Below are 15016 nucleotides of genomic sequence, written 5' to 3'. Positions count from 1 at the left end.
ACTGTTTTAGAGGGTGCTGAGGAATAAAAAAGAAAGGAAGCCTTCCACAGTTCCTGAGGAGCCAACATCAAACAGAAAGGCCTCCATTTTCACAGACCTTCTGACAAGAAACAGGAAGGCTTCTGCTGTGCCCACTGAGACAAACCCAAAGGGATACACTGTGCCAGAAGGGAGCCCTCGAACAAGGAAGGGATCTACATTCACTGACCTACTGTCCAGAAACAGAAAAGCATCCACCATTCAAGAAAATGGAATTCCAAAATCCACTTCAGGCCTCAGGAAACCCTCCATCATCATGGAGGAGGTGAGGTGTTAGTGTTGCTGAGTTCTCATTCTCAGTCATTTCTTTTAACATATTGATGGATATTTTTTTCTTACAGTCAGAGGATCTGACTGAAGCGTCCAAGCCTCCCACCCTGCAGACTGTGAAGGAGGACAGTGACGTCATGATTGGAGAAGGACCCACCCTGGACCGGCCGATGACGTCGCTCGAAAAACTCCACATTATTGTGGGATATGCCATTGTCAGACGTGACCTCAGGTAACAGAAGCTCCAGTTGAAATCACATACATCCATGTATTTTTTTATGCATTAGGTTTTCAGGTTGTCTATCCGTCCGGACCATTCTCGTGAACGCGATATCTTGGGAACGCCTGCAGGGAATTTCTTCAAATTTGGCGCAAACATCTACTTGGACTCAAGGATGAACAAATTCGATTTTGGTGGTCAAAGGACACTGTGACCTTACGTCCATCCCATTCTCGTGAAAGCAATATCTCAGGAACGCCTTGAGCAAATTTTGTGTAAACGTTTACTTGGATTCAAGAATGACTTGATTCGACCTGGTTGTCAAAGGTCAAGGTCACTGTGACCTCACAAAACATGTTTTTGGACATAACTCAAGAATTCATGTACTAATTATGACAATATCACACAAATAACTAACAGGATAAAATTATGAAGTGATGATATTTTGGACAGACATGGATGTAAACTGCAACTTGATTGGTTAGCGGAGGCATACAACTGTGTTGTGGTATTTCTAGTTTTCTTTCTCAACTAATACAATATTTGTCTGTTGTCTGTCCAGGGATGAGATTTACTGTCAGATCTGCAAGCAGCTACAAGATAACAACAATCGCAACAGCTACTTCCGTGGCTGGATCCTGCTGTCCCTCTGTCTGGGCATCTTCCCTCCAAGTGATCGCTTTATAAGGGTAAGTACAACAGTCGCAAAGGCTGCTTCAGTCTCGTAAACAGTGTGCAGAATGCATTGATGTTTCGCTCATCTCTTCTTATCTCTCGTTTCGGCAGTACCTACAAAGTTTCATCCGCTTCGCTCCAGGAGGCTACGCTTCCTACTGTGCTGAAAGGCTGCGACGCACAGTGATGAACGGAGTGCGAGGGGAGCCTCCAGCCTGGCTGGAGCTGCAGGTACTGAGACTGACATACGATGTTCCTGCAAATATTTACAATGGTTTCATGTTCATTGTCCCATTAGAATTTTATATATATAATGAAAAAAAGGTTCACAGCTTACCCAAATCAAGAAAAAAACATATTTTCTCACCAGGTAGCTAGTGTTACAGATTTGAGATATATATACTGGAAAAACAAAGTTCGGAAACTTGTGTTTGGTGGATTATTTCTCTGTTGTTACAATGCTAATGGTCATTGTATTTTACATGGTTGGAAAGCCTGTTTATTTACCTTCACAATGATGTCCAACTTGTAAGGATCATGCATTTCTGGGATGAGCAGCACAGCTGATTATGTGGGGAGCGCCCAAGAAAGATTTGCCAAAATGCTCTGCCAATGGTAAACAGTGTATTCTCATAAGGCTACCAGGAAGCCTGCAATGACTGCCTTTCACCGTCAGGCCCGTTTGCGCTGGTGTCGACAACACAGACAATGGAACCTGAACATGTGGGGGAATGTCATGTTCAGTGATGAGTCCAGGTTCTGTCTGCCAAAGTCGGATGGCAGGGTATGGAGTATGGAGACGACGTGGAGAACGCTATGCTGATTGTTGCACCGATGGAGTAACAGCTTTTGGTGGGGACAGTGTCATGGTGTTGGGCGGCATCTCCCTCACTGGCAAAACAAGGCTTGTCATCATTGAAGACCATCTCAATGCAGTGAGATATCGGGATAAGATTCTGCAGCCAGTGGCGATCCCATATCTCCACAATCTGGGACCTAACTTCATCCTCCAAGATGACAAGGCTCGCCCCCACAGAGCCAGGGTTATCACAGACTACCTCCACAATGTGGTAGTAGAGAGAATGGAACGGCCTGCCAAGAGTCCACACCTCAACCCAATTCAACACTTGTGGGATCAGCTTGGGCGTGCTGTACGTGTTAGAGTGACCAACACAACCACGCTGGCTGACCTGCAACCAATCCTGGTTGAGGAATGGAACGCCATCCCACAGCAACATGTCACCAGGTTGGTGACCAGCATGAGGAGGAGGTGCCAGGCTGTTGTGGCTGCGTATTGATCTTCCACCGCTACTGAGGCTCCTGACATATTGTATTAAATGAATAAAGTGTAAAATAGCCAATACGTCTTGTTTGTTCCTTGTTACTGATAGAGAGTTCAATCATCCAATCCACCAAACAACTCAAAACAAGAGTCAACACCAACAGGAAGAATACACTGTTTACCATTGACGGAGCATTTTGGCAAATTTTTCTTGGGCGCTCCCCACATAATCAGCTGTGCTGCTCATCCCACAAATGCATGTTCCTTACAAGTTGGACATCATTGTGAAGGTAGATAAACAGGCTTTCCAACGATGTAAAATACAATGACCATTAGCATTGTAACAACAGAGAAATAATCCACCAAACACAAGTTTCCGAACTTTGTTTTTCCAGTTTATATACACTCACCGGCCACTTTATTAGGTACACCTTGCTAGTACCGGGTGGTCTTCTGCTGCTGTAGCCCACCTGCTTCAAGGTTGGACGTGTTGTGCGTTCAGAGATGGTATTCTGCGTACCTTGGTTGTAACGAGTGGTTATTTGAGTTACTGTTGCCTTTCTATCATCTCGAACCACTCTGCCCATTCTCCTCTGACCTCTGACATCAACAAGGCATTTTCGTCCACACAACTGCCGCTCACTGGATATGTTCTCTTTTTCGGACCATTCTCTGTAAACCCTAGAGATGGTTGTGCCTGAAAATATAAGAAATATCTACAAATATGTGCATCAAACACATACAATATTTGATGCACATATTTGTACATATTTCTTATACTTATATTTTCATTTGTATTATTTATAGTTCTCTACATATATTGTAGCATTACATAATTTACATAAATACTCCTTTATTTCTATTTTTCTTCTGCTTTATGCTTTTATACATATTATATTATATTATTATGTATTATACTGTATATATTATAAGTGTTGATGACATTTGACAGTTTTCTGTGCTGTGAGCACCACAAACAGAATACTGTTGACCTCAATTTTATTGTGGCTGTAGTTGAAATCTCAGAGACACAAATTATATCCATAACTGTCTCTGCATGGCACTATACCACCAGGTAAGTGAGAACATGTATTTTTGTAATTTGAGTGAACCGAGCCTTTTGCATTTATGAACTTTCCTGCACAGTAGATCTCATTACTATTTAATCAACATTGTCATTTTGTTCCTGTACTGTTGTAGGCAACCAAGACGAAAAAGCCCATGATTGTGTCTGTGATGCTGATGGATGGACGCTCCATTAACCTGCCTGTCGACTCAGCGTCTACCTCCAAAGAGATCTGCCAGCTCCTCTCTAACAAAGTCAAACTCAAAGACACCTTTGGCTTTTCTGTGTACGTCGCCTTGTATGAAAAGGTACGCACTTACTTCCGCTCTGTGTATATGTTCCTGTAGTACAGTAGGTGACGAGTAAATCTGCTATTAAAAATGTATCGCATGGATTATTTGTACTTTGTACTTTGAGCTAATATGATAAAAAAGTTATTTTTACAAAACTGTCCCTATATCCCGATAGTTGTGCATGAGACAGATAATCTGTTAAAAAAAAAACACGTTCCTCTGGTGTCCTCCCAGTGCTCCTAATGACGTTTGCAAAATTTCCCCATGCCCGAAGGAAAACAACCAATCACAGCCAAGGAGTCTCTAAGCAGCTGTAAATCGCTGCTCGCGATATAACATAAACACAAATATATTTTACCATTTAGCTGTAAAATAATGAGATGGTTTGCTTCGGCTGATGGGCGGTGCTTGGTTTTCAACATGGCTGCCGGGTCACAAACTTTCTCATTTTACAGCTAAAGAGTGCACTACAAGATGTTTCTGAAAACATTTGAGGCAAGAAATAGACATTACAGTAACAGAATATTGATTCCTATTTGATCAGCGCTGCCTAGTTTGACCGTTTAATTGGAGTTTCAGAGTTTCGAGAGCAGTGATTGACAGCTGCTTTAGAGACTCCTTGGCTGTGATTGGTTGTTTTCCTTCGGGCATGGGGAAATTTTGCAAATGTCATTAGGAGCACTGGGAGGACACAGAGGAACATGATTTTTTTACAGGTTATCTGTCTCATGCACTAGATTCAAGATTCAAGATGTTTATTGTCACGCCGGTTGTATAGGTACAAACGTGTGAAATACTTTTTGCTGGGAAGCTCCATTAAAATAATAAATTATATTACATTTACATTTACATTACAATTACATTTACATTACAATTATAAAAGGAAATACTTTATACAAGGGCATATTAAGAACATATACAGGCATATTAAGAACATATATATTAAGAATATATACAGTATAAACAGTATAAGATATATTTTTGTGTAATAATGTGTCGAATGAATTATCGATTTAAAAGTCTGATGGCCTGGGGGAAAAAACTGTTCCTCAGTCTGCTGGTGTGAGTCCTGGGGGTCCTGTATCTTCTACCAGAGGGCAGGAGGGAGAACAGGCTGTTGTGGGGGGGTGTTGTGTCCTTAATGACCCTCAGGGACTTCCTGAGGCACCGCTGGGCGTAAAGCTCCTGCAGGCTGGGCAGCTCGCACCCGGTGATGTGTTGGGCCGAGCGCACCACCCTTCCCAGCGCCTTACGGTCCACGTTGGTGCAGCTGCCATACCAGGTGGTGAAGCAGCCTGTCAGGAGGCTCTCTATGGTGCCCCGGTAGAAGTCCCTGAGGATTTGTGGTCACTACTGTCAGGTTATAGTGACTGTTTTATAGAAATAACTTTTTATTATATTTGCTCAAAGTTACCAGCTGCAGCTTTAAGGACTTACCATTTTCCATTTGACAAATAGGTACTAACATTTTGCATATGGACTGGTTTATGTTTATTGGACAATATAAACATGATGCTTTTCAAATATGCAGTGGATGAGCATAATCACAGTTTAATGGATTGGTTAGTTTATTTATATTTACAGTTTGCACAAGTTTGCGCTAGCTGTGCTAGTGCTAGCACATAACATGCAAATAAACTTTACAACTTAAACACACTGGGAAAGCTGCATTGTCACACCATTTTAAGACTTTATATTAAGAAAAAATGTATTGTGTTGTCCCGTTTTAGTAATTTAAAAATATCTGGATATCTATAACTACGAAATGTTGACCTGTCCTGAAGGTGTGGGCTCTGGGCAGCGGCCGGGAGCATGTGATGGATGCCATCTCCCAGTGTGAGCAGGAAGTAAAGAGGAGAGGAGGGCAGGAACAGCACGCTCCCTGGCGTCTCTTCTTCCGCAAGGAGGTCTTCACCCCCTGGCACGACTGCAAAGAGGACAAGATTAGCACGGACCTCATCTACAAACAGATCATCCACGGTCTGAAGTTCGGAGAGTACCAGAGTGAAAAGGTGGGCTTACAGTTGGATGGTAATCTTCTTCCTGCGATACTGTCAGATTTAAATTTACATCTTTTTTTCCACATTTCCCTTTCCACAGGAGGATGATTTCGTTCAGCTCGCTGCGAAACATTTATATGTCCAGCATGGCTCAGGCAGCAGCCCAGAACATGTGAAGGAAGCCGTTCAGGACTGCATCAACAACTCTCTGCTGGAAGCCAAGTCAGAGGCCAAATGGGTGCAAATGGTCAGCTCCGCTCATGCTCAGGTCAGTCTCACCACAGTGCTGCACACAAAAAACTGTCTATAATGGCCTTGAGTTGAAGTTTCTGTCTATTTTTCTCAAACCACACAAGGGTTCATATTTGAGTTCAAGACAGAAAGCCGATTCCGTTAAGGCGGAGATGGTCGACTACGCCCGAGAGAAGTGGCCCATGTTCTTCTCTCGCTTCTTTGAAGTTGTCAAACTGTCAGGTAGGCATCTATCGGCATAGACTGTGTATCGCCTCTCTGTTGTATGTATTTAAATTAGGGCTGTCAAAGTTAACGCGATAATAATGCTTTAACACAAATTTGTTTTAATGCCACTAATTTCTTTAACGCATTATCGCTAACTTGCGATTTTTGGGTTGTAGCTCTTTGGCTCTGTTTTAAAGCTAGAGTGAAGATACTGGTATCATTTGAAACTAGAAAACCTAAAGAATCCATCGGTACCAACCATGTCATACTAGCTTGGAGGAGGTTAAAGAACGCTCACAAATTTTGGAGAGGAAAAACTGCCGTGGCCATTTTCAAAGGGATCCCTTGACCTCTGATCTCCAGATCAGTGAATGTAAATGAGTTCTATGGGTACCCACGAGTCTCCCCTTTACAGACATGCCCACTTTATGATAATCACATGCAGTTTGGGGCAAGTCATAGTCAAGTCAGCACACTGACACACTGACAGCTGTTGTTGCCTGTTGGGCTGCAGTTTGACATGTTATGATTGGAGCATATTGTTTTATGCAAAATGCAGTACCTGTGAGGGTTTCTGGACAATATCTGTCATTGTTTTGTGTTGTTAATTGATTTACAATAATAAATATATACATACATTTGCATAAAGCAACATATTTGTCCACTCCCATTTTGATAAGAGGATTAAATACTTGACAAATCTCCCTTTAAGGTACATTTTGATCAGATAAAAAATGTGCGATTAATTTGCGATTATTCCCGATTAACTATAGACAATCATGCGATTAATCGCAATATTTTTTTAAATATTTTAATCTATTGACAGCCCTTATTTATATATTTTATAGTTTGACAAATCATGATAATTACATCAATTTAAATTTGTTAAGCAAGTTGCGATAATATACACCCCATAGGTGTAAAAAAAACGTGTTTTTGTGCTGAATTGAAAATTTTTAAAACTTGGAAAGATGAAATGATTGAAGGCATCATGCACTCCATTATTATAAATTTGGGGTGCTGCAGCACAGACGGTATGAGAAAAGTAAAGCGTTTTTTGAACATTAAATCGTGTAAACATGTTCTGTTCATGTTCTGAAGCCCAAAATACCAGTATGAACCTGAAAATAAGCATCGGTCCTCTTTAACTCAACAGATCACATTGCAATATGCTGGTAAGATAAAAGGAATTATACAGGCTTCTACGACACAATTCCTCAATGTAACATATCTAATGGAGTTTCCCAGTGAACGATTCATTGCTGTTAGAGCTTTATTTCAAACTAAACAGACAGTATGTGTTCCCAATAGAAGCCATGAACTCAGACGTATCGGATAAATCAGTAGTTAGAAACATTTGGACATGCGTGTATAGGTGAAAACCTGCTGCACAGAACCCCGGCGAAAGGCGGTGTCTGATGGTGTGACATCACTTTGGCCACGCGGATGCTCACGACCCTCGCGGATGAGGCAAGTATAAATCACGCTTGGGGCGGACGGACCGCGGGGTGCGCTAGCTAGCTAAATCTTGTCTCATTTGTCTTGTCTTTATATTTGAGGCCAATGTCAAAATAAAATTCTATGATGCTCTCCCACGGGTGTGTGCGCCCCAATGTTGTTGTTGTTGCCATGCTGCTGCACTGACCCCAAAGTACATTTACCTAAAAAGTTTGCCAGATCTTATAAAAGTGCATCTTTTTTTTCTTTACAACCTTTGATTTATTTCCCCTCCATGTCCCTTCTGGGGCTCTGTTTAACTGACTAATCGATTAATCAAGAAAGTAACTGATGAATTATTTATGAAAGTAATTGTTAGTTGCAGCCCCTTATCAGTGGGTTGATGATCGGGCCTCTACTACTGTAAATATTAATGCTGCACTCGAGCTCTTTCCTTCAGGGTGGCTGAAATGATTCAGAAAGTGCAAGCAACACTTTACTGCTGGACAGGAATACATCTCATAACTCCCCTCATGTCTTCCACGAGTCATGATTTATTGGGTTTGTTGCTCTTTTTAAGGCCCTGCGCTGCCAAAGAGCAAGTTCATTGTGGCCATAAACTGGACTGGTATCACGTTCCTGGACGAGAGAGAGAAGAGGCTGCTGGAGCTTTCCTTCCCTGAAGTCACCGGCGTCCACACCGTCAGGTAGAGACCGAATCAGAGGAGGAGGAAGCAGTGTAGTGTGCCAGTTACAGTGAGGAAGACTTTACTAAAACAGTGTGGTGTTACTTGTGTTATCCAGGGAGGGTAAAGCGTCTGGCCAGGCGGTGAGCCTGCTGACACTCAAAGGAGACTTCACTCTGAGTGGAGGGACAGCTGAGGACATGGCAGAGCTGGTTACTATGTTCCTCAGTGGACTGACCGAGAGATCTCAGTATGCTGTGACCCTGAAGGAAGCCGATCAAGGTCAGAGGCCTGAATTTGTTTTTTCTATGTGGTCACAGCTGAATTATCTCTTTTAGGGTAATTTCTGCTAATTGTTAACTGATTTCTGAGTTGACTTCCATTCGTCTACAGATGACACAACATTGTTGAGCTTCAAGAAAGGAGAGCTCATTATAATAATTAAAGATGACGAGTTTTCTCAGCAACGTGGCTGGATAAAGGGCCAGAATGAGAGCACGAGAAAAACGGGAGCCGTCCCCACCGAGGCCATCTTAATCCTGCCAACACTCAGTAAACCCACCAATGAGGTCATGGTACGGAGATGTCAATGACACAGCCTTCTCAGATGAGTTATTGTGCTCAGGATCTGTAGATTAATAAATGTGGTTTCTTTATTTCAGAGCCTCCTCAACTTGTCCCCCAACCAGAGGAAGAACATCATAGATGAAAACCAGAAAGAAACAGGAACAATAGAGAGATTAGCTCCTGTCACGCTGAGAGAATTCTCCCTTGAGTACTTCAGGTATCTGGAAATGCTCTCTTTTTTTCAGCAGGATAATGTTCACTGGAACAGCACTGACAGGACGAATACCCATCTTGTTTCCTTGATCCCACAGGCAGCCTACTAAGGATGTGAACCGTCAGGTGATGTCCAGGAATGCTGCTCCTGAGAGGCTGTGGGCAAACTCCAGAGAGCCACTCAGACAGCCCCTCCTCAAGAAACTAGTGGCCAACCCAGAGCTCAGCCACAAAGGCTGTCTGGCCTTCACTGATATCCTCTACTTCAGGGATTTAGTTTTCTACAAGCTGGAGTAAATATGTATCAAAACACAGAAGTTGGATGAGCATTCTCATGGAAGCCCAGTAACAGTAGGCCCTGCAGTGGGTATCAAGCTATGTTGACAGCCAGTGTTATCTGAATCCTATGGTCTGCTTGGTTGTCCAGCCGTCACTCATTTATTGCTTTTCCTTGACTGTTGTGTACCGATCCTGAAATATATGGGAGATTACCCCACCAAACAGACGCAGAGTCCTCTCGAGCTCACCGACCAGATCTTTGGCCCCGCCACTCAAAACGAAGCGCTCAGGGATGAGATCTATTGTCAGATCATGAAGCAGATGAGCAGCAATAACAACCGGTACGATTATGTTATTTCACTATCTCAGGTTCTCACTTTTCTACATCACTTCAGTAATATTTCTATTTATGACGTATTAGAATGACAATAAGGCAGTTTCTCAAAGGTATAGACCTATTCTGTTACTGTAATGATACATTGTTTTGTTATTGTAGATGGTAAAGCACTGCAACAATAAGCCAATTGACAGAAAACAATTTTGATTATCAATTCAAATTGAGAATTCTCTGGTTATCCAATAAAACATGTTCTGCTTTTCTCTGTTTTATATCATTGTTAACTGAATATATTCAGGTTTTGGACTGTTGGTCAGACAAAACAAAACATTTCTTTTTACAATTTCATCATATTTTATAGGTCAAATGGTTAATTGATTAATCAATAAATATGTGACAGATTAATTGATAATGAAAGTAATTGCTAGTTCTATCTCTAGCTAATTTTAAAAAGAAAAATAAATATTTTAAGCTAAATCTGGTGAATTGAAGTAGCTAGAACTGTTATTCCCTTGTGTAGTTTTCTTTATTTAGACAGGAAGTACAAACAGTAAAAAAAAAAAACATAAGCGTGCCCCCCGCCCATGTTTCAGTGTCCAAGAATGGTTTTGAATATAATCCAAGACTCCATTTCATCATATGCTTCATAGTGTCCTACATGTTGTCTGTGTTGCCAGGTTCAGCGTGGAGCAGGGCTGGCAGCTGCTGTGGCTCTGCTGCGGCCTGTTTCCTCCCAGCCAGTCTCTTCTGAGGCACACTCAACGCTTTCTGGAGTCGCGCCGCAGAGAGCCCCTCACCGCCGACTGCCTGCAGCGTCTGCAGAGCTCCCTGAGGTTAGCCCAACATGCTGTAGTACACGTCACCGACACACAGCAATGTGTTCCCCCCCCGTGTTTCAAAGAAGGGTGTACTAAATGAAGAGTGTGGGATGACGCAGAGGGTGTGTGCAAACAGTGACAGGGTGGTTTCTAGAGCAGCTAATGTTGCTTGTACAAAAGTACAAGGCTGTTGCAACACTCGGGTTAGCAGCCACCATGATGCGACATGACACCACAATGTGAGAAAAGGAAATGTCACGCTGTGGCACCTTGTGTTTTTAATATCTCCCATATAACTGAACCATATGAGCTTCTTATTCTAGATCTGTCGAGGGCAAGTTGTGCAGTTTAAGGCAGAACTTGCTCGCAGCGATGCTCACATCAGCACACTGTGCAATATGTTGCATCCCTTTCGCAGTGACACGACCACATTTGCATGGCATCCTCTATAAATAAATGTGATTTACATTCAGTATAATTTCCATGACGACAACAGGCTCTAAGAGACTTATTTCAGACTTTTTATCAGCACAGTTGCCGCATGTTGTTGCATTCTGGTTTGTTAGTGACAGAGTGTGCTCTTTTCTTTATCTGCACTGAATCTGTGGCTTTAGTGTCAAAATGATAACGTAAAAAAAACAATGGGACTAAGCATTTTCTGTCATTGTGTAGGATGGAGCCCCGGAAGCTCCCACCGCACCAGGCGGAGGTAGACGCCATCCAACAGAACAGCACCCAGATCTTCCACAAAATCCACTTCCCCAACGACACAGAGGAGGTAACACGGACCTCTTGTTATGTTTAAAGTAGGGCTGTCAATCGATTAAAATATTTAACCGCCTGATTGTCCATAGTTAATTGGGATTAATCGCACATTTCTTATCTGTTCTAAATGTACTTTAAAGGGAGATTTGTCAAGTATTTAATACTCTGATCAACATGGGAGTGGACAAATATGCTGCTTTATGCAAATGTATGTATATATTTATTATTGTAAATCAATTAACGACACAAAACAATGACAGGTATTGTCCAGAAACCCTCACAGGTACTGCATTTAGCATAAAACAATATGCTCCAATCATAACATGGCAAACTGCAGCCCAACAGGCAACAACAGCTGTCAGTGTGTCAGTGTGCTGACTTGACTATGACTTGCCACAAACTGCATGTGATTATCATAAAGTGGGCATGTCTCAAAAATAGAATAGAACCCATTTCACATATCTGGAGGTCAGAGGTCAAGGGACCCTTTGAAAATGGACATGACAGTTTTTCCTCACCAAAATTTAGTATAAGTTTGGAGCGTTATTTAGCCTCCTTACCGACAAACATGGTTGGTACCAATGGATTCATCAGGTTTTCCAGTTTCATATAATACCAGTATCTTGAAACTGAGCCCGCTACAACCTAAAATTTGCAAGTTGTGTTAATGCGTTAAAGAAATTAGTGGCATTAAAACAAATTTGCGTAAATGTGTTATCGCGTTAACTTTGACAGCCCTAGTATAAAGTTATAGAATCAAGCCAGGTCAAACATTCCTGCAGTAACACCAGTGATTCCTCTCATCCTTCTTCAGATATTTGAGGTGGCGACAAACACCAGGATCAGGGATCTCATCCAGAACATCACCAAGAAGCTCAGTCTGGCTTCGGCAGACGGCTTCAGCATTTTTGTCAAAACACATGACAAGGTGACATTTCTCAACCATTATACTTTGATCTAGAACTTCACTGTGTTCTTTCACAAAATTCCCTCTTTCATGAACGTCCACTCCGCTGGTTGTAAAAGGAAGTCTGTAATTGTGTTTACTTCAGGTTCTCAGTCTGAATGACACAGACTACTTCTTTGATAGTCTGAGACAAATCACTGATTGGTCCAAGAAGGCCAAGAGGATCAAAGATGGTAAAAAAACATGATATGATAGGAGTCCCAATTGCACTTTTGATGGTTCTTTGAATTTACCTTTAAAAACCTCTTGGTTGTGTGTGTGTGTGTGTGTGTGTGTGTGTGTGTGTGTGTGTGTGTGTGTGTGTGTGTGTGTGTGTGTGTGTGTGTGTGTGTGTGTGTGTGTGTGTGTGTGTGTGTGTGTGTGTGTGTGTGTGTGTGTGTGTGTGTGTGCGTGCGCGCGCAGGTGGGCCAGTCAACATCCCCTACCTTGTGTTCTTCATGAGGAAGTTGTGGTTCAATGTTATCCCTGGCAGAGATGCAGGGGCCGATCTTATCTTTCATTTCCCTCAGGTACATTTGAATGATGCAGTTCAGCCGCCATCACATTTTCCAGGCTGATTAGTTTTTCCACCTGATATGAAAGCCAAATCTTTCCATGAACATAATTTTACCTGAAATACAGATAATGTTCCAGACTGCTCTTTTGGTTTCATTATGACCTGTAGGAACTATAAAACATTATCTCTTAAAGGGTAACTTAGTTTGTTTTTCAACCTGGGCCCTATTTTCACATGTTTTTGTTTTTAAGTGACTAAAATTGGTCCAGTATTGAGGGAGAACGCTGTAACTGGCAGCTGCGAAACAAGCTTTGAGGGCAAGTGAGCAGCATCAATGTAACATATTACGTCCACTAAAAGTGCTTGTTTTTGCCACTGACAGGCTCAGATTGTTATTAGAAGTGTCTGACAACATTATGGAAAGAACCCTACAGAGAAATGAAACGTTTCTCTTACCTTCCTCTTGATCCGGTCTGTTGGTTGGCTGCCACTCGTGTTTCCACCATGGATGTATTCCACTATTCCACCGTTGTCTTCCGGCAACACGTCACCTCGCCAGACTTCAGAAGGAGACTTTTTCTTGAGCTAGACTCTTTCCATAATGTCAGACACTTACAATAACAATCAGAGCCTGTAATGGCTGAAACAAGCACTTTTAGTGGATGTAAATGACGGTGCCAGCTTGCCCCAATAGCATCATATTGCAGCCGGTGAGCAGTTGCCGTCTGCAGCGCTCTCCCTCAATATTGGACCAGTTTCAGACATCGTTGTTGCTATCAGTCAGTTAGACACAAAAACATGGAGAAATAGGTTCCCCAGGTTGAAAAATACCAAAGTTACCCTTTAATGAACAATGTAGTCAAGAGCAACTTGATTTAAAGGTCAAATTTGGGCCCAAATCTGTTGGGAATTGCCACAATAGCAGACTTTATAAGATATCTTTCTATCTTCAGGAGCTACCAAAGTACCTGAGAGGCTATCATGTTTGCACCAAAGAGGAAATGGTCAACATTGCAGCTCTGCTCTTCAGGATAAAGGTCAACAATGACAACAGCCAGTTTGTCATGATTCCCAAGATGCTGAAGGAGCTGGTGCCCGCCGACCAACTGAAGGCCATGTCTGAAAATGAGTGGAAGAAGGTATGATGGGCTTTCATCTCAAGAATTCCCTTCAGTTGGATAGCTTAAAGCTGAAGTAGGCAGATTGGAGCAAATATGATTTAAAAAAGTTATTTTTATAAAACGGTCGCTATATCCTGACAGTAGAACATGAAACAGGTAACCTGAAAAAAATCATGTTCCTCTGTGTCCTCCTGGTGTCCTCCGGTGCTCCTAACGGCATCTGCAAGATTTCACAGACCGGAGGAAAACAAACAGTCAGAGCTGATCTGAGGTCTGCTGTCTAGCTGCTGTCTATGAGAGCCGGCTGTCAATCACTCGCAAACTCCGACCAAACGGTGAAACTAGGCAGCACTGATCAAATATGAATCAATATCATGTTACTGTAATGTCTATTTCTCTCCTCACATGTTCAGAATCATCTCGTGTGCACGGTTTAGCTGTAAAATGAGAAATTTTGTGACCCGGAAGCCATGTTGAGATCTCTTGAAGGAACGCCAAGTACAGCCGGAGCACAGCCAATAGGAACGCTCTCTCTGAAATGACCTGTGATTGGTCAAAGTCTCCCGTCACAGGCTAGATGTTCTAAAGTCTGAAAACAGAGCCATGAGGAGGAGCAGAAGTCTAGTTTTCTCTCAGAACACTTGAATTACAATATGCTGAAAGGCTATTATGGAAGTTTTTCCCAATGATGCCAAAAATATACTGCCTACTGCAGCTTTAAAGGACACTTTGTTTTTCTTATTGTCAACACAAAACCAAAAATGCAACAGCCTCTCCTTCAATACTTTCCAACTTCTTTATCCTGTCTGTAACGCTCTGACCCCATTTGTTCCTCCTGAAGATGTAAATCTTTAACAGGAATCTACACAACTAGGCTAGCGGCTCATTGAGGCTGTACTTAAGGTAATACATACTTTGAGTGGAACCCTAACATCAGCATGCCAACACAATGAAAATATTAACATGCTGATGTTTAGCAGGTAATGTTCACCATCTTAGTTTAGCATTTTAGCATGCTAACATTTA

At 42.1% G+C, this 15016-nt stretch overlaps 1 protein-coding gene across 1 annotated transcript in view; it reads left to right on the top strand.

Moving 5' to 3' along the window:
* The window catches only part of LOC119488552 (unconventional myosin-VIIb), a 34151-nt gene that overhangs the window by 14871 nt on the left and 4264 nt on the right, over positions 1–15016 (top strand). Inside the window, exons 26-45 of the mRNA XM_037770309.1 lie at positions 11–304; positions 381–541; positions 1092–1218; positions 1316–1435; positions 3687–3860; positions 5630–5857; positions 5946–6113; positions 6202–6319; positions 8322–8448; positions 8546–8709; positions 8821–9002; positions 9090–9211; positions 9306–9460; positions 9674–9827; positions 10501–10656; positions 11314–11419; positions 12221–12334; positions 12459–12546; positions 12776–12882; positions 13823–14008. Of these exons, the coding sequence (XP_037626237.1) occupies positions 11–304; positions 381–541; positions 1092–1218; positions 1316–1435; positions 3687–3860; positions 5630–5857; positions 5946–6113; positions 6202–6319; positions 8322–8448; positions 8546–8709; positions 8821–9002; positions 9090–9211; positions 9306–9460; positions 9674–9827; positions 10501–10656; positions 11314–11419; positions 12221–12334; positions 12459–12546; positions 12776–12882; positions 13823–14008 (3051 nt within the window). The remainder of the gene's footprint in view (positions 1–10; positions 305–380; positions 542–1091; positions 1219–1315; positions 1436–3686; positions 3861–5629; positions 5858–5945; positions 6114–6201; positions 6320–8321; positions 8449–8545; positions 8710–8820; positions 9003–9089; positions 9212–9305; positions 9461–9673; positions 9828–10500; positions 10657–11313; positions 11420–12220; positions 12335–12458; positions 12547–12775; positions 12883–13822; positions 14009–15016) is intronic.

The sequence above is a fragment of the Sebastes umbrosus genome, chromosome 5 (assembly GCF_015220745.1).
Source record: "Sebastes umbrosus isolate fSebUmb1 chromosome 5, fSebUmb1.pri, whole genome shotgun sequence".
NCBI classification, from domain to species: domain Eukaryota; kingdom Metazoa; phylum Chordata; class Actinopteri; order Perciformes; family Sebastidae; genus Sebastes; species Sebastes umbrosus.
Note: the sequence above shows the minus strand (reverse complement) of the source record. Positions and strands in the feature narration are given on the sequence as shown.